The sequence below is a fragment of the Nothoprocta perdicaria genome, unplaced genomic scaffold (assembly GCF_003342845.1).
Source record: "Nothoprocta perdicaria isolate Ctin4 unplaced genomic scaffold, notPer1 scaffold_22, whole genome shotgun sequence".
NCBI classification, from domain to species: Eukaryota; Metazoa; Chordata; class Aves; order Tinamiformes; family Tinamidae; genus Nothoprocta; species Nothoprocta perdicaria.
The window spans coordinates 1895764-1923485 of record NW_020455415.1 but is presented as its reverse complement, the minus strand read 5'-3'; the positions used below and the strand labels follow the sequence as shown (position 1 = coordinate 1923485).

The following is a 27722-nucleotide window of genomic DNA, read 5'->3' as shown; positions in this document are numbered from 1 at the left end:
TCAGATCACAGCAAAATGAAGAAGGGGTTGAAGACATCAGCCAGTACATGCCAAGCAGTCCTGTTCCATCCCATAGTGCTGCAGATTTGTGAGCTTATGAAATGGAGTTTACCTAGTGCTGTATTCACAGCAAAGTACTGCTGAGGGGCCAAAATTCTCTGCAGAGTGATAATTGTACATTAAAAGTAATTTAGATGAATGTTTGTTTCTATGTGCTACAAAAGAGAACCACCCTTAGATATTCAGAAGAAAACAAATTTGATATCAATGGAAAAAACTTGCTTTCTGTGGATAGTGCAGCTCTGTATCCATGGGTAATATTCTTCGTGAACGAGGGTGTTTGGCCTCATCATCTGCTGAAGTTACAGGATTCGGATTGTAATGAACACGGGCTAAGGAAAACAATTAGGGAAAGTTTTCAGTGACTATAATTGTTGTACTTATTTGGACAGAAACCTGTTTATGCACATCTCAGACCATCTCAGTGAATACAGCTATGCTTTAACTTCCTTGGAAAACCAACAAAAATGTTTCTTAAAACAGCTAGTAACGTTGGATGTTTTGGGAATTCCCACAAAGACATCCATATTCAGATTATGGGTTTGCAACAGTTTTGCCATCTTGGCAAGCAAGATTTCCTACTAGAATTATTTGGGAATAAATATGCTTATAGCTGGTGCCATTCAATTTTCTGTARCTCCCCCAAATCTTTACCCTTTCAGCAGCACAGGAAAGAGGATGCACCGTAGTGCTCCCCAGCTAGAAGTCAGTGCAGTGAGAGTGACAGCAGCTGATGCATCCTGGAGTAGCTCTCAGATGCCTAATATGAAAGTTAAGCAGAGATTTCCCTTCCTTTTGGAAAAGGCCATACTAGTATCATAAGGAGGTTTTTTCTTCAGCAAAAGCTGTAACATGGACATTAGGCTCCAGCTGAAGCCTGGCATGGAAAAAGCAGTGAAAAGTTTCTTACTTCTTTCTGCTGTTTGGAATTTGACAGCCACCATATGGAACCTATTGCATTTTACTCAATCCAGTCCATACTGGTTTTCTTACCAATTCTAAAATTCGTATCCAGAGAAGTCCCAGGGAGGAAATCGGAACCACTGGACGTTGAACTTGTTCCATTAGAATTTAGATACTTCAAAGGCTGGGATGGTGACCTGTCATGTAAATGCCTTGGTGTCGACCTAACTGTTGTACCTGATGCACTGCAGTCTGAAATCAGAGAACGGGAGGGTTAGAAGCAGCGCTGTGCACAGGAAATTCTTCCTGGTGTGTCAGGAAAAAAAGAAAAGAAAAAGAAAAGAATCACATCCCCAACTAGTAAAGACCATGGAGGAAAAAGTTTTGTGTTTGCTTCTTGTACCATCATTGCAGCTGCCCTGAAGCAGTGGGGCTGTGTACAACGTATCACCCACTCCRCATGTATGTTGTGCACAATTTCTGCTCCTCATTTTCACACTAACTCCATAACACTTGCATTGGTGGACAGAATTACCAGCAGTTCAGTGCTCCCTTTCTCCTTTGGGACCTAGTCCAGCAATATTGCTTTCTGCAATACCACACTAAGACAGGAGGCACAAAAGGAAGAGAAATCCATGGCATTCCCTTTTTGCATCATATGGCATAGATCCAGCAGATGCTCAAGGAAGAATAAACCTTGGAGCACCCTTGCTGAATTCTCCCAGTACAAATGGAAAACTGTATTTCTCAGCAGTGCACAGAGGACTGATGGAAAGAGGATTGCTATGAGAAGTACATGTGAGTAAAGCTGAACATGCCATGCTTACCAGAATAATTATTCAGACGAAATCTCCCGYAGCAGAAGTGTAATCGGCACTGCTTCACTACATCTTCCTTCATTAGACAGTGAAACACAAAGACAAAGAACCCTAAAGAAATAAGAGAAATTTAAACGTTCTGAGATTGATGCTCCAAACTGTTGCCCCTTTTCTCAGCTCCTTGTAGGCCGCTCAGTCATCCATATGTTATATAGGGGCACAGAGGTGCTCCTTAGCCAGTATCATGTTAGCCCAGAATTGCACTGAGGGTCTTTTGTGCATATGAAAAGGTAATGAAAAAAGCTTTTTTTTTTTTTTTTTTAACTCCCAGGTTTTGTTTAAGAATAATCTGCAAGTAACTGCAGATTCTCAACAAGCATTTTTATGCTCAAATGAAAAGGATTATCCCATGTTTCAAAGGCGTATGCAAATGCAAAAGCATATATATGAGCTCTTCTTTTCCCCAGTCCTTAATTACATGGCATTACAAATATATTTCTGGTCCACAGTCCTAGACTTGCATTTATAGCAGTATTCCATCTAGAAATTACCTTGCAAGGTATTGAAAATACTGAAGAGGTACAAGAAAAATATCCTCACTGCTCCCCAGGCAAAAAACACAAAGCCCCAAGTTAATCCCAGAAGGAACATCAAGCTGAAAGCACTTTTGAGGTCATGAAGAAAAGCCCGTTTCCCGAATCTGGATCTGTTTTGTGCTTTAGATTTCATGGAGTTGATTTGGCGAAGAACAGTGATGAACATGACTGTATTCGTCAAAAACATTAAGAGGAAGTAGGCCACAACGGAGATGTAAAACACTATATTCTCTTGAATCCAACAACTGCAAGAAAGGGAAGTTCACATTTAATAAGTGACTCTGTGAGCATCAAAACCAGTGAAGCCTAATTGCCAAAATAACTCTTGTATATGGTCCAGGGATACCTAATAAGGGCCAGTTCCTTTAGGCCCTTTACTTCCCCCTGGTTAGGACATTCAGAATCTCTTCACTTGGCTGCCTTTTCATATATGTTATAGAAATGTAATATCTCAAGATTTAAATGTTTCTGCTGAATTCAGATGAAAACGGTCATTGTTTCCCAAATTAATAATATACACATGCACACAAAGACACACTGCCTTAGGAAAACCAAGTTAAATATGACCTAATTAAGAGCCTAACTAATAATAGAGCACAAACACAGGCACTGGTTAATTTTTTACTCAGACAGTAATTAGCGAGGTTTGCTGCCTTTTTGCTAGAGAGGAATAACTATTTTCCCTCTGGGGTGCCATGACTATGTGTTTTGCCCATCTGATGGACAAAATATAGAATGCAAATATTGTGCTAAAGAGCAGGAGGAAAAAAAGTAAATGGAAACATTCTAAGAAATGAAGTGCTTTAAGGAAAGAACGAAAGAACTCAGTGTTTTCCCACTGGAAAAGAGAGAAGGTTGAGATGATTAAAATGAAGAATTTAAGATGATGCGAAGCTTCTAAATGATTAAAGAGACACAGTGGTATGAATTGAGGTTAAAAACAAGTGAAAGTGTGCAAAATACTAGAAAAATTATTCTGCCTTCATATTCTACTGGAAATTTAGAACATGCAGGTGTATTTACAAATGTTGTATTGCATTGAGTTAACGTCATGTAAAGCAAGATTCATTTTCCAGAAAGGAAAATGGAAGCACTGAAAGTAGAGGGTTAATATAGAGGGRAAAAAAAAGAGAAAAGCAAGATAGAAGTTATTAATTCTAGTTATTTTTTTCCATCTTTAAGACACTATGCTGACCATCTTAAAATATTATACTTACAAAGAGCTGAATGGTTTGTTCTTAGAAAGTGATCCATTGCCATAGAAGTCTTTATTTATAATGAGTACAACAGTAATTACAATAGCTGGTATTCCTAACACATAAAGGGGGAGAGAGAGATTTAGATTAAAAAGATAAAATGAGAATATGAAATGCTGTCAAATGTCAGATAAATAATTACAGTAGTCATATACATCTGGAGATCAAACTCTGCCCTTAAAGCTTCTTCTGAAATGAGCGTAATTAAATGTGTGGCATAGCAGGATTAATTTCCTTATTTATGTAAATTACAGATGAGTAGGCATGAAAATATCTGTGTTTGCAAAATGTCTCTTAGTATTCAAACATCTCCAGAAGGGCTCCAATCTGGTAAAATAAACCCAACTGATTTTTTAGGAAAAGCAGGGTAGCAAAAGATTTGCAGAAAAAGCAGATTGCAGCTTTTTCTATTAAGATCTGATAGAGACAGACATTTTCCAGCCAGTGTTTGATTTGTCTCCCTTCCACTCACTGCCTGTTTGCCATATATCTTTAAGTTCTGGCTTTCCTGCTTAAAATGACCGTCACCAACAGTGCCATTGCAGGTGGCTGCACCTGAAAAGTTATGTGCAACCATAAAGTGAAGCACAGGACAGATAGGGAAAACTGCCTTAAACCCACTTTTAGAGATGATGATGAGCATGGAAGTAAAGAAGAAAACTTGCTTCCTTACCCCATCCAGCAATGCAGAATTTCAGAATATACTTCGGGATGTAGACATTGAAAACTTTCACAAGAGCCAAGTACATGTGGACAGACTCCAGGCACATCCATGTGAAGGCTGCCAGGAGGAAGTAGTGCAGGAGCACGGCCACCGCGATGCAGAGACCGGGCTGGTTGAAGGAAGACAGCCACGAGTTGACCAGGAAGACCAAGTTCACCATCAGCAACGCGGCACAAAGATTTAGCAGAATCTTGGAAGGGTTGTCTCTCCGCAGCTTTCTAAAAATAAATAAAGCAACAGTTATAATGGGTACATTCTCTAACCCAAGAAATATCATCCTACCTACAATCTATATACAGGGCATATTGCAGACTCCTGGCATGATATCTTACCCTCATCCACATGCAAGTTAATGAAATGCCAGCAATTTAGGAACAAAGAAATTGCCAAAGTCTTCTGACCTGTACATGTCTTAAAGCGTGAGGATCTGAACTTTCACTGTAGTCATAGGTAAAAATAAAACATTTTTATTTTCACATCTCACTACTGCTTCTTATGCATCACAGCATCAAGCATTACTGAACATTCTGCTAGGTAATGCAAATTCCTTTCCACTAAAGCATTAAAAACAACACAAGGAAGACTTACTCGAGGACTAGATAGATCACCAGTGTGATACCCAAAAAAAGGGAAGAAACACCACATCCTGCATAGCTTATCAGAGTCAATATATAATCATTCGTGGTATCTATCTCTGTCCGGGACAAGTCCTAGGTTACAAAACAAACAAAATCCCAATTTCAGCCATAASAGACAAAGAAAATTCCACCTCACTTCGAGCAGAGTAATGCTGACCTCTAGGGGAAGCTGGGCAAAGGGACTGCCTTATCCCCCAAATTCACTGTGGGATTTTCAGTTATCTGCTCCTCAGTTTACTTTGCAATTACCCATCTCCTTGCTTTTGTTGCAACCCATTCCCAAGCAGTTGCTTCTGCGCTCTCTTTTTTTTGACCTAAAGTTTTAGAGTCAGATTTCAGTGTATTAAAAGAGTTGCTGTTTTTCTTTCAATCCTCCATGGATGTAGAACATAAACATCTTAATATAAACTCCTGATGGAATGTTGGAACAGAATGTTGGATGCTGGAATGATGGAGTGGAATGTTTCAGCGAGGTGTAATAGCAGTACTTGTTATTGGCAGGTAATTAAATATATCCCAGTATTTCCACTAGAGCAAAGAACACATTAGTGTTGATTAGGCTGTACTGCAAAGAGGTACAAACTTTATCTGCAAAATAGATTTGCATTAAAGTCAGTGACATTTAGAGGACTTTATACTTTTAAAATTATCATAACTGCTTTGTTTGTTGTTACTGTTTTTAACAAAATCATGGATATCTAACAGCATAGATATGAATCTCCCATCTCTCCCCAAAACTAGTGATGATTTTGTCTAGTGCCAAGGGACTTTTTTGGAGATGATTCATGGAGTACTTACCAGTAAGACTCCAAAATGGGTAAGATGGTTACAAAAACAGATTGTGTAATTCATATCTGTATATTCCATTTCACACCCTGATGTATTCCAACCACCCAGTCCATCTGTATAATACAGAAAAAGGGATTTTTAAGCAGAGTTAGTCATGCTCAGTCATTTATAGTTCTGCAGCATGCAGAAAGTGTGAATACGAGCTCAAGTTAGTACAGATTGCAGGGTCATTTAGCAGCAGACAAGTGAGATTTCACATAGGAGCACATCTTTCTTGGTTGCCTGAGAACCTCAAAACTTGGATAAAACACTTGGGGGAATAAAGAAATATTTAAAGTAGTTTACATGCCTGCACACAGAAGACAAGAGGGTGAGCAGATGCATGCTTGACTGGGTTACTGTCAGGATGTGACAGCACAGAGGACAAGAAATGTTCACAGGGCATAGGACAAGCATTTCTACTTTTTGTCTTGGAAAATGACTCTTCCACATCCATGTTGATGCACCATCATACATAAAGCCAGACAAGCACCTCCTAGTAAAAATACTGATTGCTGAGTATGGATATCAACCAAAATAAGCAAGGCAGAACAGCATGGTCTAAGTATGAGAGAGTCAAAGTTTAAAACTGTATGTTGAGGAGCCAAAGCCTCTGCGAAGCTGAGGACAGAGCAAGTAAATAACACTTACCGTTCTTCAGAAAGTCCCAAAAGACACAGTGCACTGTTCTGTTATTCTGAAAGCAGAGGAAAAAGGAGACAACATTTATTCAGCATAGCTCTACACTATCTGCACCTCAAATCTAACTGCGATCTGTAACTAAGGCCGTTGATTTGACTTCTTCTGCATTGCTTGAGAAAAGCCCACTGAGGAGCGAGGGGAGTCTGGCCTCTGCACCAGTTGCAGAGGGTCCCAATTTTYGCTTTCCTAAGAGATATCCTGAGGGCTAGTGATTTTTCTGTTTTTACCAGTATTTCTGTAATTCATTTATTACCTGTTAATGCAGAAAACCTGACAGTTTTAACTTTGATTGATTCCTGCATTTGAGGAACTGTATTCCTGTATCTTTATTTTTCTATCCCTAGAAAAAACTACCCAGATCAAACAAGGAAACAGTTAAGATGTTTATTGCTACTAAGCATGGCTTCAGAGTGGGGACACAAACTTTACTAACTTGCAGGAATTAAACATACTGCAGAGATCTGTGCAGCCTGTCAATCTTTTGGTTGCTATATGTTGGAGAGGTCAGTCAGCAAGATGTCTTAAACTTAGCCTTAAAATAAACTGGCAACGGGACAGATAAGTGAAATAACTTAYATTTCAAAAAGTCCATGATTAAATTAATATATCCTACCGTATTTTGGTCTATGTGATGAAGAATAATATTGACAGGCTCATTGAGGTTCTCAATGGATGCATTTTCAATACTGGCACTCACAACGTAAGTGTTCAACTTCTTAGTCTTTAAACTATCATCCTGTAATAGAAAAATACACACATACAAGAGATTCCAAGACATTTAAGTTACTGGTAATTGAGCCCTTTGTTGTTTCATTTCTGAAATTGTATTTCTCAGAAATGGCAATCAGCTAAATAYCATGGGATGTCTTATGTTATTCAGCTATTTACTACTTCATAAGAAAGTCTAGTTAACAGTAAATTCAGGGAGAGTCTTCATATTAGCTAAAGCAGAACTCACAGGTGTCTCAGCTAGTGGAATCTGTAGAACCATTCCAATACATCAGACATGCAGCTGTATATCATTCAGCTCACAGGACAGGAGATGCAATCAAGAATTGTGTGAAAAAACATTGCTCAACATACTATATGTTCCCCCTACCATAAAGAAGAAATGTCTCCCTTTTTAAATTATGTTAATCCACACAAGAATAAGAGGCCCTAGCAAATCCTAGAATAGACCTAAATGCCTTTTATCAGTGTTACTATCATTTTAATGCATTGGTCTTGCAATTTGTTTCCTGATACTTAACATGTAAAATAAGCTCCTGCTTCAGAAACATGTAACAGGGGAAGATTAGAGTGTGCTCTTTTCCTAGAGAAGTAGTGAAATACCATCAACTACAGAAAAGGAAAACAGGTCATAGATCTACAGACACCTCTCAAATTATCACTACTACAGAGAAGGTTTTGCTGCTTGAGTAGTTTCCCCACAGTCTTCTTCGTGCTCCATCATTCTGATATTAAATGCGTCCAGAATAGATGATGCTATTGAGATCTTTCTTCTGTACACACTAAGAACAACTGACCCAATCGCTATTATCCTAGTATTTGATAAGAATCATAGTTACCACAAACAGTGAAGTAGTGCCAAAAAAATTRAACTGGATCTTTGAATGCCTTTCTGGGTCAGAGTTCTCCATCCCTAAGTATTTTTTCAGTGATTTTGGCAAAAACACAGAGGCCAAGGCTGTTGTGAAAGGACTTTCTTGAATATTGACCTGTAGGAAAGATCACAAGCTCAGGTTAAGTATTTCTCAGATTAAATACACAGCTGCAGCAGACACTCGCTGTCTTAGTGATAGCCAAGGTACCACATTTGCTCTCACCTTGAGATTCAGGCCCCTCTCATATAAGGTGACCCCAAAGGCCAGTCCTTCAAACACGCTGGGATCTGGACGCATCACCACCAAAGCCAGGGAACTGGTTACGACCGACGCATTTCTTTCTGTGTAAGTCACCTTATAGCCAATCTCTTCAGTTGTCTTTAGGATACTTTACCAAGAGTAAGAGCAAGAGAGAAAAAAATAAAGGGGAAAAAAAAAAAAAAAAAAGATAAGTCTCTTGAAATATTCTCCTAGCTTCATAACGTACAATCAGTAGATAAGCAACTAAAATTTTCTGGCCTAATACAGGATCATTTGAGTTAATATTCACATATAAACACCAGCTTCCTTCTGAAAGGAAGCAACTTGCTATACTAATTTGATTATTCGGAAACATCTGATCCAGGGGGCACTCTTTAAAGTTCGCTTAGGTCTCTGTCCCATCAATTTCTGAAAATTTCCAAGGACAGAGATTCTACAGCCTTTCTGGACACTTCTCAGTATTTTTTTTCTTTCGATGAGTAGAGGCAGAATCCACCAAGTTAGGGCGGTTTAATCCTCATGGGTATTAAGAGTCAGATTTGCGTCTTGTTTGGCAGCCCTCAAGTCTATTCAGTGCTATGCAAGAAGGGAAAATACCGTGTGGAAAGAAAATGTGTACTAGACAGCTGGTCCTGACAAGCCTAAAGGAAATCCTTCATGCTCTTCTTTGGTCTCATCTTAACTCATGGTGGTGGCAGCTTCYCGTGTTGCCAGACCCAGATGGTCAGGGATGCCCTCAGGCTCCTATCAGCCACGCTTGCCCCAAAGCCACAAAATTTCATGTTCAACTTTCCCAAATCATTGGAAAAGCTAAAATTTCTACTGAGGCCTGAGAGAAGAGGGATTACAGATACTCTTAGGCATTCTCATGCTAATGTGATGCTAATGTGTTAGGCACCATCGTGGTACTTGCTCATGCTCTTGCTTTTTTTTTTTTAAATGAAATCTGGTTTGTGAAAAAAATTTAAATGCTCATGATTCATTCTCCTGTTGAGAACATTTTTGAAGTCACTTTATTACAATTTGTAGGTAGCAACTGCATCTCCATTAAGAATCAGGAATCCAAAGCCTGTATTTGYCCTGGAGCATCAGCCTCATCCCAAATCGGTATTTCACTTAAAGAAAATAAAAGACAGCCCTTGTCTATTTAGGAAGGCAGAGGTGTTTGGTGCTGGCAGCCTTCACAGCCCCCACTCCACAAACTGCAATGCGGTAGACTTTGAAGAGAGAAAATATAGCCCAAAGGAGCAAGATCCTACTCAGTGCTTTTTCTCAAGCAGATTTTATTAGCTATTTTTGACTTCTCTTCCTTGCAGGCCCCCAGGTTTTGAAAACCTCATGCAAAACTTGCCCAGTGSAAATAGCTGGATGGTGCATATTCAATCATACATCTGAGGGGAAACTTCTTTTTTTTTTTCTTTTAATGTTTTTATTAAAATATTCTTCTATGTTAACTAAAACTGAGCAAACTGCACATAAGCACTTGTTAAAATTAGAGCAGATGCTAAAAAATTTGAATGATTAACACAGCATCTCTAATCCTGGGAAAGTKTTGAGTTGGTCAGTGCAAAGGAGGGTAATCTCCTCTATTTGGAGTTTAAAGCTGTGCAGCGAGAAGTGGGTAAGCTGCCTTGCCCAAATTAGAAATGGGTGAACTCCATGTACATGTAAAGGTTGATGCTAGTTCTGAGCACTGCTCTCCTTTCAGACAGAAGCCAGACTTCTCAAAAGCAGGTAGCTGAACCTTCAAGGTCTCAGATGAGAAAGTTTTTTTTTTTTTTTTTTTTTTTTTTTTTTTAAAAAGGTACCCAGCAACCTTGATTTTAGTAAGTATGAGAAATACATAATGACCGTAGTATCCTAAATGCAGACGATGAAGTCTAGTGTTGGACTTTGGAAGGTAATGTTGGAGATGATCTATTTTTGAAAAAACATTATTAGCACAGGTATAGCATCCGAAACAGGTGTATATGTGCCTAGAACACACTTTTGACAACACAGTAACCAATTTCTATCCCTAAGAACATAAAAATTCAATACACAAGTAGGGAAATCACTATTTTTTCCAATCCCTGTGTTAACAGCCACAAGGCATTAATTACTCCATTTTAGGTGAGGAAGCCACTTCTGCACTTACCTATTAGTCATTTTTCTAAAGCTCTGATTATCATCTATTTCTTGCAGCAAAATATAGTTGAATACGCTCAGCATAGACTCTGCTAGTGTCACACTTATATCTGCGATACTTGCTATATCAGAAATTTTATTCTCAATGATTTCTATTTCTTCCACATCCAGTTTTGCAGTTGGCAAAAGATATAAAATATGCTGTACAACATCTTCTGCATTCTCTGAAAAACACACAAAAAAAMCATGACTTATATGACATAGCTACATGTCTAGCTATACAGCTACAGTTCTCTGTTAGAGTAGTGAGTTGGAGTTTGCTTCTCTTTCCAYGAGGTTGTAATGCTATTTATCTATTACAAAATTACTTGGGGGGGTGGTGGTGGAAATCAGTAAGCAAGCCCTCAATAAGTCAATGAAAACTGAAAAAGCTCAAAACAAAATTGATATCTTTGTATTTTAGAGGAAGAAAATGATATAGCTTCTATAAGACTTAACATCTGCCTAATAAAGATTGTGAATCCTTATGCAGTTTCAGCTTTGATCATTTTCAGAGGCATTTTCAGTGTATGAATATTTCAGTGTTCAAAATTACACAAGTCCTTTTTACTCCCTCCCAAATGCCATTTAAATGGTATGTCAGCAAGAGCAACTTACAAATACTCATATTTTGAAAATTTGGTATTTTSCATTCATCATCTCAAGATCCTTCTATAAATTTTTCATACAACCAGTTTTACACATTGAGAGTCAAAGAAACTATATGTGAATGCAGATAGCATTTAATCATATATAATACTAATGCCATTGCTGAGCAGGTAGATCAAGAGCGATATGGATTTTATTTACCATTCAAGCAACTAGCATAGTTTAAAAAAGATATAGTCAGGTAATAATTGACAGCTTAGTAGTTGCATGAATCACAGCATGAACTTTTAAATTACATACWCTAATTTATGCTTCTTTGTACAAGATCTACAGACCAAGAATTATTTGATTTGGTAACAGAAACCACAGGCAAAAAAAATGTCACATTATTCATCAGTTATTCATTTAGTTTTAAATCTGAGTGTAGGATTTAAAATACTAACTTTTCAAAATGTTAGAGAATTCCGAATTGTAAAATTCACTTCTATTGAAAACATTTCAGATGACCAAGTGAGTAGGATGCACATGCACATTATCTGAGCATAACTATTTTTTATTTGATTCGCATTCACTGTATTACTGAAGTCTCTGGTACCTTACCATCTGTTATGATGACATCCTGAAGATCTAAAATATTATTTGGAAGTTCTTCCAGTAATTTACATTCAGTCAGGTTTGGCTTTTTCCAAAAAGCTTGTTCAAGCTCTATATCAATTGCACTGAAAAAGTAAAAACATAGGTACTTTTTTACATTAAAATATCTAAATACCTAGAATACCTGTGTTAAAAAAAACCCTATAGTTTTCGTTCCCTGTATTTCCTATGTAAATAGGTAAAAAAAAAAAAATCAATTAGCCCAATTTTGAAAATTGATTTTCAAGTCAGATCTGACATAGCAGATACTACAGTGTATTTGCTTCCCCTCTCTTCCTGAGCAGGAAACCAGTTTCCTAAACAACTTGTCTTGCACTGTTGCAGGTGATGGAAATGATGCAATTTTTGCTTTTGCTGCAGTCCATGTGGAGACCAAAAGGAGACGATCTCTTAACTCACCAGCTCCTTATAGCAGATTGCAGAGGGTTTTTGCTGCAGCTGACCTCAGCTTTGGAAGCTGGATTTGTCAGTGGCCAGGAATAATTCCCCTTGTATACCGTTTGTGAGAAGCTTTCTGGGCAGTCTGTCAGAGCTGAGGACAAGATACACAACACATAAAACATAAAAGTTTTAAAAGATTTAATAGGCAGAATGGAGACTTTGCTGAAATCAGGGAGCTGGCTATGTTCTGAATATCTCTTCCAGCTGAGTCTGAGCTGTAATCTGTACCTCTTTTGCAGGCTAGATACTCCTATCTCAAAAATTTACTGTCTGGAAGAAAATATTTTGCCTAACTACTTTGCCTGCTATTCTAAGACCTGTTTACCATTTGTTTCATGAGGCCAGCTTTCAGGAAGAATGCTGTTTTTGCAGCAACACAAACTATGCTTAATGACTGCAGATCTGGTTAGCTTCTCTAATCTATCTGAACATCCTCTCAGACTGCCCTTCATTATCCAGCCAGTGTCTTTTCCCCCAGGCTTGGAAGTTTGTTCTCTGGAGCTGATCTTCTCCAAGTCTATGGCATGAGGAGTGCTTTTGAATTTCAGGTCTGTCTTCTCTTATCTCTAGCTTTACAYTTGTATTTTAAGGAGGGATAAGGATGGTATCCAAACCAACGAGGAAATCATTTGCAATCTGAGGCTTGATTCAGTTAAAAAAAAAAAAAAAAACTACCTGCCATGGTTTTGGCAGGAGTGTTTGGTGACTAAGGGCTCTCTCAAAAACCACGATCTGGGATAGTGGGCTCATGGACTTGCAGCTGCATCAGCCTGACCTCCAAGCATTGCAAACATGCTCAGACCTGTCTCCGTACTAGATTCAAATTTAAGCCACTGCCCTTTGCCTAGAACTCAAGTTCTGGACACCTTGCATGACATTTCATAGCTTGTACACCAGCTAAGATCAGTCTAGACCTAGGGATGTTTTCAAGTCCTTATCTCTCCACAGTTTAAATTTGATAAAATAATAGCAGCCAGAGTCACAAAGCATTTAATTTCCAATGATATTTTAAGCAAGTATTACCTATTGGCTTGACAGCCACATTTTCAGATTTCACATGTAATGATAACAGTCCTTCTTCATAAGTGCCATTCAGCAGCTGTTTTATCTTCAGACTCTGCTGTTCTTGTGTTTCAAGTGATGTGGCCTTCAGAATGGCCTTACAGGCATAGCTACARGTATAATACACACACAAAGTCACAGTATAAGTAATACTTTGAATGACTACAGAATTAAGGCATAATTTAAGTATGTATTTTTTCACCATAAGCATGATCCCATGGCAAATGTTGCTTTTTACATGCACTAACACCTTACTACTGGAAATGCTTAATGAAGTACAATTTTCTGGGTATACAGGTACAAGAATCTCTTTGCAGTTTCATGGTAAATGCTTCAAAAGGTTTCCTCATCATGTAGTCTTGGCAGAAGAATACCTTTATCCCAAGCAAGCCTTTTTTTCAACCGTATTTTGAATTTTGGAGTGAGCTATTCATAAAATGAGGAGGTACTTGGAGTACCTCAGAGAGGTGACAGGCTCCAGGCTCTCTCGAAAACAGACATTTAACTAACTGCCATTCAGTGTCTCCACTGGCTTCCTGATTTTTTCTCCTCAAAAGAGCTAATCTCCTGGACAGATATATTTGATTTAAGAAGGTTTGGAAAGGCTGCATCTCTGAGTGGCTTCTTAAGTCCTTAATGGACTTCTTGGTCACTGCCCAGCAGCAGCACAGTCTCCTCTTCTGGCCCCAGTGAAGGGCATTCCTCAGAGCCAGCTCTTATAGCGCAGCACAAAGCCTCACGGCTGGTCATGGAAGCACTTTGYGGGTCCCAAAAGATGGGAAACCTCAAATATTCGAATAAGTTTTGTCAAGTGAGGCATTTCTGCGAGTCAGACTCCACACATGCTTTTCTATTTTAAACAGCTAAAGGCCCCCAAATTACCCCAAAACAGAAACAATCAAGGATGTCTATAATCCCTATTCAGCTGCTTTAYGAGAAGGCTGCTAGCAGGGAGTGGGATTTTCTGCTGAATTCAGTATGAACCACAAGAAAAAACAGTTCATGACCGTGGCTCCTACCTTTGTGAATGCAGCTTTTCCTTCATCTTCAGTTCACATAACAGGACACAAAAAGTTAGAAGCTGGTTAGAATCAAATGTCTCAAAGGTAACTGGCTTTTAAGGAAAGCAACAATTGAAGCTCAATATGCTATTGAGCAAAATACAGCTTATTGCTTTAAATGGTATTAGGACTTGACTACCTAGAGTAACCTGTTTTATGATACTTCCAGAGGTAAATTAAGGCATGATAAAACAGTATATTGATGCTGAGTCACATAGAGAGCAGAATAGAGCTAACATTGCTCAGTGAGCATGTTCACCAACATGCTCTTCCCAAATGGACTTCTTGGGAATCATGCCTGGCACATGCGACATTGCTCCATCCTACATGGATCATTTCAGTATCTTTTGAGCCACAGTGACTCCCCAGCCCAGTTACTTGCATGAGGCTAGACTGAAAAATCAATATTTAGTAACTTCTACAGAGCAAATCAACATCAGCATTTAGCCCACRTCATGGCATGGAGCAAGTCAAGGGATGGAAGTACATCTAGGTGGAGAGAAGAACTAAACTCCAATCTCCCACATACCTGAATGCTCTAACCAAAAAATACCAAGTACAAGCAGTATTTTGCTGCAGCAGTTTTGCAGATCTCTTTGCTCTTGTTTTCTTTACTTAAGTGTCTTACAAATAATCACTTTTCAGTCAGGTAGAATATGGCACATCTAATGAAAAAGGGATTTTGTTTTTCTATTTTAAGGAGAAACCCTCCCACCACTACCTTAGAATATCATTGTTCAATCTGACAGAGATCAAAGGTCAACCAAGGGACTGTTGCGTGGAGGGACATCTTTCCTTGTGTGGGTATGGACTTTCCAATTTAGGTGCCAAATTGAAAAAAAACAGTAGCTTGCAAAGCTTTGTGAAGCACTTGGAGCTGAGGGGCCTCTGCCAGCCCTGGTCTTTGGCACAGAGCAGCTGAGCTGCTCCATTCTCTGGTCTTCTGCCTGTGCCTCCAAGCAATGGATCTGCAGAACATGATTACAGACCTGTTTTTTTCCAGCTCTTCCCCAACAACTCCTCTGTAGGGACCCAGAGCCACAGAGCCCTTGCTTTCAAATGAAAAACACAAGCCAGGTGCAGGATATCCAAAGGGCTCTCTCCAGACACCAAATTAACTTATAAATGGATCCAAAGTATGAGGACAAGCCTTTCTCTACAAACTACCAGCCCAGCCAGTCCCTTTGGCTATACACAAACTTTGTTTCATTCCTTGATCATAAAATGACTCAAAACTGCACCATCTCAGAGTTCCTATCCTTGCAGCATGCAGCTACTACACCCTCTACACAAAGATATGAAAAAAAGGTATGTTTTAAAATCAGAAAATAATAAATTACATACACGAGCCCTCTTACGGCTAGTCCTTGGCGGAGARTTACCCCTGCAAGAAAAACAGAATAGACCATAAGAGGGCAGACCTTGCAACAGAAATGTCGTCTTGAATTCAGCATGTAAATATTTACATAAATCTCCAAGAACATCTGCTGTAACAGATTTGTGGATCCGTGACAGTGGGGTTACAACCCCCATCTCCCTCCCCTTGCTACGGGACCACGGTATCTCTGGCAAAGTCCAGCAGTCAGGATGGATGCCAAGTAGCTTTGAAAGCATATTCTAAGCACACTCCATCTCCATACAACAGCTTAGATTAAGAGACTAATCATTCCAAATTAAAGACTGCATGAGTGTATGAATTGTCTACATGATGCTTCCTTTCTTCAGGTGAGCTACACTTCCTCACACTTTAAACCAAAATGTTTCATCTGTTAACTTTTTGGATATGTTTAATCATTACAATTTCTATATAGCAGCTGAAGATGCGGGAGCAAATCCATTTTTAGCTGATTTTTATTCCCCACTCTAGTCCTCCTCTAAGTTTTCAAAATCTGATTCACTTCTGGTAAATAGCACAATATTTTATGGCACTGTTGTCATTGGTAAAGCAAGCAGTTACTAGGGAAGTCAGAGAAGAGAGTAGGAAGTAAAAATATCTAGTAAATAGTAAAAAAAAAGAAAAAGATAAAAGGTTATCTTCATCAACCTGAACTTTTCTGCATAAACTAAATTCTAGGAGCAGAGATGAGCTCACAGTTTGGCAGCAGGTATTTGCCTTTTATTAGCCTGGTTACAGATTTTCAAGCGAAATGAACTCAAGAGATGCTCCAGATTATCACATTTGTATAGACCTGGGGGTTTGGCTTGCACTATAGCCACTGGACTGATCATTTGCAAAATGAGGGTACGGAACCTGACTGCAATTTTTGTGTTCAGGTAATAGCATAATACAGCCAGAGGTTTACCTGACTTTAAAGTCTGTCACAACAAATTCATCTCCTGAAAATATGATGGTAAACTGGAAAGAAAACAGTAACATATTAACACACCAAGTCAGTAAAAATGTTAACAAAAGCTGCTTGTAAATCTGAAATTCTCACCAAAATTCTAAATCCCAATGAAAAAGGCTAGAAATATTTGTAGAAGTCTACACTTTCTCCTTCCTTATAAACTTAATATCATCTTGGTAAAAATGTGCTGGATAGCATAACTATGAAATACCATGGTATTATTACCTGATCCCCTATTTCTGTGTTGTCCTGTAAGCCTGCATTTTATACCAGCTGTCCTCATCATCTGATACTTTTCAGAAATAAATACAGATGAGAAAAGAAACTCACCCAGCTTTTAACAAGCCTCCTTGCATCATAGTAATCTGCAGTTCTGTCGGTTCCGTAGAAGAGAGAAAAGTTCATGTCCACATTATAGAAGCTAACTGTAGTAAGAGAACATACAGGAGATGCATCCTGTACCTTGCACAGGAGATTATTTGTACCCCTTCCCATCTTATCACCCCTCAGGTTGGCCACAGTTGTGTTTTCCATTCCCATAGTCACCGGGGCTCTTTGGGCAACCCAACACTTCCAGGGGCCCAAGAACATGGTCAAGTCATCATAACTTAACAAGCCAACGTCTGTCAGCTGAACTTGGTTAATACTTGTGGGTACATTGACTTGGCTTTTCCTGTGTGCTAGGAATGCATAGGGAGGACTACTGGCACACAAGAGCTTGCTGGGCAGCGATAGCTTAAGTATGGAGCCGACCCTTAAAACTTGCCTGGGTATGGCATCAGTCAGTGTCAGTGATGATCACRTCAGTACTTAAAGCAGTCTCCCGCAGAAAGGCACTTACATTGAATGGTAGCATTGGCATCGCTTGTTGGAGACAACGACGGCAGCGTTGGAGTCGCCGTTGATGAGCCTCCACTTGAACCTGCTGCAAAGAATATTAAAAGGACAGAAAATCAGCAGGGGCAAAGTATGTGAACAAGGTGTAGCTCACGTGAAGGAGAAGGCCCTTCAGCAAAGGTCACTGTGATGAAGAACAGCTCGTTCCGAGGAGTGCTGCAGAGTGAGGGCAGAGCTGGGGAACAGATCTGGGCATGGGGTTTATGGATTTCTCCAGAGGTAACTAGCACCTAGCAAGGGAGAAATGGGATTTGCAGAGTTTAGACCACATTGTCTTTTCATATTGCTTATGGTACAGAGCTGTTATCTGCCTGACCGCTTCTTGCTTGTCCAATCTGTGCCAGTTTTGCAGAAAAGGCACTTGTCAGACACATAATGCTAACAGGCAGTAATGACAGTAAAATGCACACTGATGTTCACGGTCTTTGGTTTAATGATAACCTCACATAAGGACTATTATAAAGGCCCAGCCATCCTTCTTGTCATTTTCCAAGGAAAGAATTCCAAGAATTAGTTCTTAGCTAGTTTTCCTTGAAATGAATCACCTTGTCAAGCCAGATATGATTTTTGCATTTCATATGCAATCTGCCACATCATCAGGCAGCCGGGGACAAAATGGGTGATGCTTGTTCCCAAGTACTACAGAAAATTGCAATGAACCGAATCACTGTATGACATTACAGGCCTCAGCGATGAAAGAAGAGCACAATCACAACATTTTGCTCTTGAGGTGCAGTTTCCTTTATCATGCTGGTAATTTGTGTTTCTCTTCATTTGCATGAAAGGCAGAGACTTGGCAATCTAGCTCTGCCTAAGAGAAATAAATTTAACGTAGAAAATGTATGTGAAAAACGTATTTTCCACATACAAAGGCAGTGAATAACGAGTCTGTGGTCAGAAATATATAGGGTATTGCCATACTTCGTAAAACGTGGTTTACTATAGTTCAAGGTAAGGGGAATCACCTATGCTGAAAATAGTGGCCCATCTCTGACCCATTCAAATCAATGGCAGCACATGTATAGACAAGGACAGAAACAGAATCTGTTAACAATTTGAAGCAATAGTCTCCTATTTTTATCCTAAATAGCTTCAAAGTACTTTGTGAAGCAGAAAGGACACCTGAAGTCAAAAGACCCTTCTGAACAGGCACATTATGATACACAATCTTCCTGCTTCCCGGATGAACGGGCAATTTTAGCAACCACATTAAGTCACAGGCCGTGCACTCAACATAACACTGAACTGGAGCAATTTCCAAGTTCTTACTTTGGGAACAAGTGAAAAAGAAAGCTCTCAAACTCTGTTCCCAAGCTGGGTCTCCAAGGTTGCTGTTGTAGACCAAGCTCAGGCCTTTCAGTCTGCTTCGTAAACCTCCTCATGCTCCTCTCTTTACTCGGGCCTCTTGCTTCTGAGGTAGCACTGAACTGTCAAAGTAAGAGGACTAATTCACTGTGCCTCACTTTTCCACTAAAATGGAGCAGCTCCAGGAGCAAGCTGTCACACTGCCATTTCCAATCAGTTGCTTGCAATAGGTCAGAAACCCAACCTGACATAACGGTTATTTGCTGATTCTGTGTTTGGAAATGAGCTGCAGGCTTGAATCATCTAGTTGCAAGACAGACCCAGACACTTGGTATACAAGCCTCCCCCTGATAGCCACTAACACTATTTGACACACACAGATAAAATATGCAGAAGCCAGAAATGCCCACTAAATTAAAAACAAAACCTTAGAGATAGGGGAAAACAGTCCCACCGAACACCACAAATAGATGAAACTATTGGGCTGTGCTTTTTCCTCCAGCACCCACTAAAGCCAAGCCCTCTGCTTCCTCACAATACACACATCTCTCCCTCAGCACCCAGGAAAACATGACATTTCTGCAGCCTAACCTCCTTGGGGGGCCCATATGTTTTTCAGCATTACCACCAGCTCATAGTACAAATAAGTACTCCCTTTATGTGGAATTTTACCTTGTGTCTGTATTAGTGACCACAGAGAGTAGTAACTAAGCCTTTCACAGTCTTCAAAATATCCAATATTTTTAAAGTTCAGTAGTGATTTTTCACTGTAAAACTCTTCTCAACAGCAATGGGTTGATCCAAGAGCCTAGCACTTCATCACAAGCCTCCACTGTTTCCTGCAGTCTCCCTACATCCATACAAGTCTCCTACACCCCTGTAGGGATGCAGGGTCAAACAGGAGATGGGTAACCGCAGATAGTGTTGAAGGAGAAAGGACAAATCCCTTTAGAAGGCACATCCAAGAGAAATCAGGGAACACGAACCCAGTCTCCATTTACCTTAAGCTGTCTCCAACTATGGCTTCTAGAAATATAGACAGGATTCCAGGCTAAGATCTTAAGTCATAAGCCAAACCATTTGTGAATCAAGRGTTTCACTTGCTATCTTCATTGTCAGTGCTGCAGATTTTCTCCCAATAGGAGTCTACAGAGCACTGGTGATTATGGGCTCTGTCCTGTGCTTGTTATTAACAGTGTAATACTTCAAAAAAGTATTACCTTGGGGTGATGTATGATATCACGCAGTGTGAATCAGAAAAATCTACTAAAATTTCTACTAGAAAAAACAATTACAGAAATGGACAACAAAACCTAACCCTATTCTAATTAGGAATGTAACTAACAATGCTGTTTTTATCTCCTGACAAAACAAACATAATTACAGCTTCACAGATTCTAATCTCTTGCTTTCTCTCTCTCTCTCTCCTTATCACCTTAAGGAAAAAAAAAGTCTGTTTATTCTTACACATCAAGGATCATTACCAGCAAGCAGGTGTGGGACTAGCCACCTGCATCCAGTAACTTCATTTGCTTTAATTAACATGCACGTATTTCCATTCAAAAAATGTGGGCTAAAGAGTGATGACAGATGAAATCTGAAGCTACTGACATTCTAAATGGCCCGATCATGGGGTTTGATACGATAATTTAATACATGGTTTATTTGGCATTCTGTAAGTATGCACGATTCCAACAGAAGAACAGGAGAAATTAGACCAACTAATAGTGAAATTGTCATAGATATACTTTATGTCTTTAATAGTCATCTCCAGATATTTTACATTTCCTCTCCCATACAGTTTAAACTAAGAAGAAAATCAGAAATCAGTGTGTGGGCAAGATGAGAGGAGGAGGAGATGAAACTGTGACTCACTGAGAGGATAAGAACAAACACTTCTGCACTTTTAGCAAAAGCCCAGTTAAACTGGAAAAGTAAGAGATTACCTTCAAAAACGCTAAGGAAAAAGCAAAACAGTAACWTTACATGTCCTATCAAGCACAGTCAAGTACAATTGCTATCATAATGACTCATGAAAAGTCAACACCTTTTTAAAGCTGCTTCCTGCTATATTCATATAGAAAGTCTCCCTCATGATACATAAGGGAGCACTGGCTTTTCTAAATTAGCATGCAACTGCCAAAATACACAACACTGCACAGCGTCCCTGCACAGTGCCTTGAACTCTCTACTGCTGGGGTGAAAGCAGCACTTCAAACTGAAGCAGTGCCCACACAAACAACATATACATGAAGTGGAAAAAAGCCCCCACAACTTGAAGGCAGTAATTGACCTAGGGCATAAGTGACAATTTCAGATGCATCATTAGCATTAAAATAGCACTGCAACATGACATTTCTTTATGTAGCAACGCTTCTGCACAGTTATTTTCCATGTGTGCATGAAACATTTTCATGGAGTGTCTATAAGTGCACGTGTACAATGCATGTAAATGCATGTCTGTACAGCTTCCCTTATCTGAGCAATAGGGCTAACACCACTCAGATTTGTGCCACTCGCTCCTATCTGCATTTAGTTCCTGGTCTCTATCTCTGCGTGCAATATCCAGCTCGTAAATGTCATTTAATTAAAGTAGGCAGGAGATTTATTATTGAAGGAAAGATCTTGCCAAGATACAACACATAACAGGTTCTCACACATGATTAAATTTTATGAGCATGCCTATAACTAGGACTTTGCAGCCCTCACCCTGCTCACAATCCTTGGGCAAGTCGGAGTCCACAACYCTCGCCCCAGTGTGGAACAGCCCATCCGGAGTTTCCAGCACCAGGGACATGACCTGGCATCGTGCGTGGATGCCGCCCGTCACTTCTGACGGGATTATCTGCTCCCTCCCCTTGATGATAATCTTGAATATTTGGGCCAACATTTTCCGGAATGAGTGTCCAATTTGGGCTGTATTGGAGAATTGCTAACTAGAGCAAGTCACCTCTTCTGAGGATCTTTCCAGAGGGGAAAAGAAAGCTCTGTACACATCAAAAGCCTCTTTAATGTCCTTTATTATTATTAAAACAGATCTGGCTTTTGTGCACTTCTGAAGAGATACCTTAGAGTCAATKATTTGATTTGTCTTATAGTTCAAGAACTCTGCATGAAAGTTTTGACTTTAGGTGCTCATCTGGAAGTTCCTGTCAGTGAACACAACCCAGCTTCTCCTTGCCAGACCCAGCACACACCTTCCCCACTRTGTCAACTGTCCCGAGGGCAGGGAGGCAGCACACCACCAGCCTATGGAGGAAAGGTAAAGGCTCATTCCCTATCCTTAGGAAGCCCCTAAATACCACAATGTGTCATTAACATTAGGTACCTTACAGTGTTGGTGCCCGGAGCAGGGTTTGAGTGCTGTGCAGCATGCATAGGCCGAGTGTAAATGAGGAGGCAGCACTGGGCCTCACCAGCCTCATCCATCCAGGCCCAGCCCAGCCACTGATTACTCTCATTTAGCTAATGGCAGCAGTTAAATGCTGTTCCACACATTGGAAAAGGAGCTTGAGCTCCCTCAGTGCCAGGCCACCTGCGCAGGGGGTTAACACCCYACACAGGCTTATCCACATGCCCTAGGGAAGGCTTATCCCAGGAGGGCAGCAGTCTCCAGGGATTTTGGTGGCTATAGGGACTGCTGGAGCCTGGCTCTGCCAGCCTTCCCCATCCACAGCCTCTACCCCTGCCTYGAGAAGAGCCCAACAGAGCCAAATACAGCAAAAAGCAGCAAACCCAACGTGTGGCGACAGCCCTGAGACTCCAGGGCTATCCAACAGCTCCTGCTKGAGCAGCAGAGCATCCTTCACTTCCAAACACGCGCTTTCCAGAAATACAGAAACCACGAGGGGAAAAAAAACATTGCCAAGACTCACCACAGCGCAGGTGCCGGTCAGCCACTGGAAATATGCTGCTGAAGTCCCAGTACTTGTCCTCCCAGCTGACAGCAGTGCCCGAGGTGCACGCCAGGAGCTCCTCCTGCGGCAAGGTGCGGTCCCACATTTGGAAATAGTACAGGCTRCCGATGAAGCTGTTGCTTACCCGCACTATAAGGCCATCCTGGTTTTTGTGCAGATGGCCCAGCACGAGGCTCCCGCTGGGTTTCAGGCACTCAGTGTGCTTGAGGGTTTCGTTATGCAGCAGGTTACCATCACAGTAGACCTGCAGCAGTTGCGTCCTGACGTCCCACAGGCAGCACACGCTGTACCAGACAAAAACAGCTAGATCGAGCTCAATGTCTCTCTTGGTCCCAAAAAGGTACAGTCTGAGCTGCTTATTTTCACCAGAGAGTCCAAGCTCTATATCATTTATATCAGTGGAAGAGGTGTTCGTGTCGTAGGAAAAGGCTGCCCATGAACTTATGTTGGCGGTTCGGTTTAGATCAATGCACACGGTGAACTGACACAGCTGAGGGATGCTGTGGTTCACTAGAGACACATACTTATCATTCCTTCCCAGTAAATCCAGTTTTTCTCCCTGCAGATTATGTGTTTCTGCAAGGGAAAAAACAGAAAAGGGTGAGGAAAGGAAATAAAGTGTGATTTTTCAGAGAAAGCTGCCATGTGACCTGTTTCAGATACTTTTCTATTGTGACATTTGCTTTGAATAACTAAGCTATAGCTATCATGAGAGAACAGCTTATTTTTCAGATCATTCTTTTCAATAATATCACAAGATGATTTAAATATATATATATTATATACACACATACACACTTCTATTTCTGTCTTCTGCTGCCTTTGGCATTTTTAGCACAGAGGCCTCCTACACTCCCCTTAAGGGCCAGATAAGTTTCTTTGTGCAAAGGAAAACTTGAAGGCCTGAACACTGCCAAATGGGAAACCCACAGAATGCAGGCCTGGAGTCTGCGTGGCTCAGCACTGCGCTGGGTGATCGCTGCAAGCTCTTGGTTCAGCCCACTCCGAGCAAGGGAGCTGTTGGCAGGCTTGGTCCCAAGTGACATATCACCCTGCCCTTTTTAAATCAGCAAAACCTTGACATATATATGCTGAAGGTATCACAAGGACTGTCCTCAGTGCTCTAGAGAGCTGTTTAAGAGTTCCCGCCACCCCCCTTCATTTTTTAACTATCTCCCCGTGTTTTTCCTCACACAGGTTTTTCTGGCAGGGGCCAGACCCTCACTGACAAACCCACAGGCAGCAACGTGCCCACRTGTGGCAGCGGTAGCCGTGCAAGCCTGACTGCAGAGGAGCAGAGCAGCAGCTATGGAGCAACGAGCCCCAGTGCCCAGAGCAGGCTGGCCGGGGCACCTGGGCTCTCGACTCCTTCTGATCCTCTGGGTTAGACAYTCCACATTAACCATCCACTGCTGTACATACAGCACAGGCACACATCTCCCTCTGGCCTCTGAATTCACCTTGGTGACATTCCCAGAGAGCCCCTCTACCTTCCCCAGCAGCCACAACCACGTCCTTTCACCAGGCACAGATCTCCGTGGATCTGCCCAAAGCCACACAAGGAAACCATCCATGGGCAACGCGTCCTGGCAGCAGCACAACTGCTGTTTTCTGTCTTTTGTCTCTCCCAGGAAAAGACAGGAGCCAAGTTTGCTGCTCGCTCCGTCTGACCCCMGCAAAATGTTTCTCTCTGGGGCGGGTGGCTGCACATTCCCCATCAGGATGGGGATTCTTAGTCTCAGGCTGCTCTTGCACAGGAGATTTGCATTTTTAGACTTCCCATTCAGATCACATGTCTGCATGTGCTTCTCTAATTCAGAGTGTATTTCTTCTAGATAAGAACTGCCATTATGTTGAGCACTGTTATAAGTGTATCTTGGGGGTGTTTTTACAGCATTTTCCTCAAATGAAGTTATTCCAACCTGATTGCTGGCCACATAATTCAGATATTATAAAACCCTCAAATCTAACCTGACCTATATATCTCCAGTGACTATTTACACTTCTGATAAAGGTTATGCATGTCATGGATTGCAGAACTATCAGACATGTTTCTCTTCTGCTTCATATACTTCAAATCAGCAGCAAGCAGGAAACAATCCATCTACAGAGTTCAACTCTCTGGAGGTCTTTAGAAGCAATATATAGCTGTCCTAGTGCAACTTCCTGCTCTCACAGCATAAACAGAATACCAAGAGAATATTTCTATTGCCCAGAGTCCATTAGCAGCCAGGGACACCCGACAGAACCATCCCTGGAGTTATTCCTGAGGGGAATTACTGTACCTGCAAGGAGGAAAAAGCCAGCAGCAACCATCAGGATGCAAAGAACCTTGTCAAAAGAGGACTGCTGTGGGCCCCACATGGACCTCTTCATTTTCTAGGCATGTTCTTAAAAAGAAAAGAGAGAGGTAATGACATTCACCTGTTTGCCACACACTCAGCTGAAAAAAAAAAAAAAAAACAACAACAACAACTGATTATTTGCTGGGGGAAGAATGGCTCCATTCCATTCACTTCGGGAAAAATGAGGCAGAGTTTCCTGAAATGACATTCACAGCAGAAGAACCTAGGAGTCTTCACTCCCTGTTTCCTTGAATTATATCACTAGATCACTAGTCTCTGCAGAAGTAAAAAATATACAGTTTTTCCTTACAAATGTGGGAAAAACAAGGAGCCAGGAAGAGAACACCCTGCAGGAAGCATAAACCTCTTGCTTTAGTCCTATGGTTCACAGGCAGCACTGGCAAACAAAATATTTTTTCTCATTATTGGGCTCTATCTACATACAAACTTTCATCAGTTTAATTAAGCCCTGGGGCCATGCATTTAACTGGAGGACAGTTCTGGGGTATAAACATTCATTCAACACTTAAAATCTGAGTATGCTTCTCTAATTTGGGAAAAGATGATGCAGTTTTGTGCTCCAGTTTTACCAAATCACTTTTGAAAATGACTGTAGTTAAACCAAAGAGAGTGAGATGTCAAACAGCCTAGATGCCCAAGAGTCCAGGACTTAGTCCTGATGTCCTACACACTCCCCTGCTGTGGCTTTCACTACTCCAGTGGGAATCATGGGCATATCTGGATCTAGCACCACGCCAAATTAAGTCTTCAATTAATAACAATGAATTTAGAATAATAGCGTGGGATAAATGAGAGCCTGAAATTGTTTAAGGTGGCCAAGCTCCTTCAGTAGAGCTACCCAGCTTCATATCTAACTCAGCTTCCTATCTAACTCAGCCTTTGCCTTGGACTCTCTGCTACAGGTTACTACAGTTTCAGCAGTAGCAAGATGGAAATTGTCCCTTCGTATCCAGACATACAAAATAAATGTTATAAAAGTATAAGAGCTATAGAGCAATATAAGAGCTAACAGAGACTTTCTCCATTTCCTTTCCAAATTTCATTAAAAACTTAGGAAACCTCATCCCATTTCCATTCGCTGTATTATCTAAATAGGAATTATTGTGTATGTCAGCTGTTTTGTACCTACTTCTAAAAATACTATAGTCACTAAAAGGTGCTCAAAAACTCACCTCCCTGGGTAGCACAGAAGTCGAGGCAGGTTTTTGTTATGTGCTCCACACTGTTCCCTCTGTCAGATGGCAAAAACCTCCTGGAGATGAACAGAAAATCAGGTGGGAAGTTGGGATGTTTTTAGTGGGACAGATAATGAGCAGGGGATTTCCATTCTGAGGTCTCCCTCCTTAGCTGTTGGAAAACAACAGATCTCCCCTCCCAACCTTCTACTTTATTACTGCTGCAATGATTTGTTGACTTTTGCAATAACACTTAAGAAACAAATCATTATGTTTGCAGCCTGTGGTACGTCATGGAGCTGTAATAAGTTTTGTCCAGAGCAAAGTCCAGAACATTTAGTATTATAAAACATAAATTAGAAAGAAACAACTGAACTGCTCTCCTTGTTCCTGTTTCAGAAGTGACTGCAGCAGCAAACATTAGTTTTAATTTTCCCCCGGCAGCTCTCTAGCCTCTGTTTATAGCAGATAATTGTATAATGGAGAGATCATCCTGGAGCTTTCTTCCTTCTTGCAACTACATTAATCAATCACTGCCTAGCTCTAGAAATACTGCCAGCTGCTGAGAAAGATGTGGTCTATGGAGACCAAGGACTGAGAGGCACCATGAGGGTGGTCCTGGGTGTCTGTCGCTTTGGTCATCTGGAGGTTAAGTCCTGAATTTTGCAAGTTCTGGAGGAAGGAAAGGGTCTGTGCAGAGGCCTGGGGCTTGCGCCTGTCTCCTGCAGGAGTGTGCACGACCCGGAGAGTTTGGCAGCGGCTCCCAGCAGTCCAGCCCCTTAATTGAAGCTGCTTGGGGACACAAGGGAACCTGGAGCGAGCTTGAACCTCCCAAGGCTGCCTGACGCTGCAGACATCCTGCTCCTCAAAACAGAGCCGCTAGTTTCTAAGCAGGACTGAAATGTTTTCCCCTTCTCCTTATAATCTAGTCATCTGTCTGCACCTTTTTCCTGCTCCTCTTGGTTATAGACACCCCCAAACTCCACAATTCCCCCCAGGCACTGGCACCAGCACAGACCCAATTGCACCCAGCATCTCAGCACACATCCACCTGCCTCAGACAGCAGAGTTCCTCCTGGTCCGCCTTGGGCAGAGCTTTTTCACCACAATATCTAGCAAAGCCCAGTTCGTTCCTTCAAACYCACAAGTTTCAAGAAATTCCCATCTCCTCTTCTGCAGAGAAGCCGTGTTTGGCTTTCTTCAAGCGTGGGACCAAACCAGGCTTTGCAAGTGTGAGTGTTTTAGAAGTCACCTATTTTTTTTGCATCTATCAAACTACTGCTGTGGCTTCAGGGCATGGAAGGAGCTTTTGCTGTGATGCCAGAGCAGTT

At 41.0% G+C, this 27722-nt stretch overlaps 1 protein-coding gene across 1 annotated transcript; it reads right to left on the bottom strand.

Moving 5' to 3' along the window:
* Positions 1-10: 10 nt before the first annotated feature.
* On the bottom strand, positions 11-25226 carry ADGRG4 (adhesion G protein-coupled receptor G4). Its single transcript, XM_026039012.1, has 22 exons — positions 25136-25226; positions 22809-23426; positions 17573-17656; positions 17062-17156; positions 16687-16739; positions 15728-15767; positions 14342-14367; positions 13284-13432; positions 12219-12351; positions 11766-11884; positions 10528-10741; positions 8352-8517; positions 8094-8243; positions 7139-7261; positions 6475-6520; positions 5794-5897; positions 4946-5067; positions 4307-4575; positions 3595-3688; positions 1791-1892; positions 1054-1215; positions 11-392 (listed from the first exon to the last, which is right to left on the bottom strand). The coding sequence occupies exons 1-20, from the start codon at positions 25224-25226 to the stop codon at positions 1799-1801; spliced, it is 2790 nt and encodes a 929-aa protein (XP_025894797.1). The 3' UTR covers positions 11-392; positions 1054-1215; positions 1791-1798.
* Between the last annotated feature and the right edge of the window lie 2496 nt (positions 25227-27722).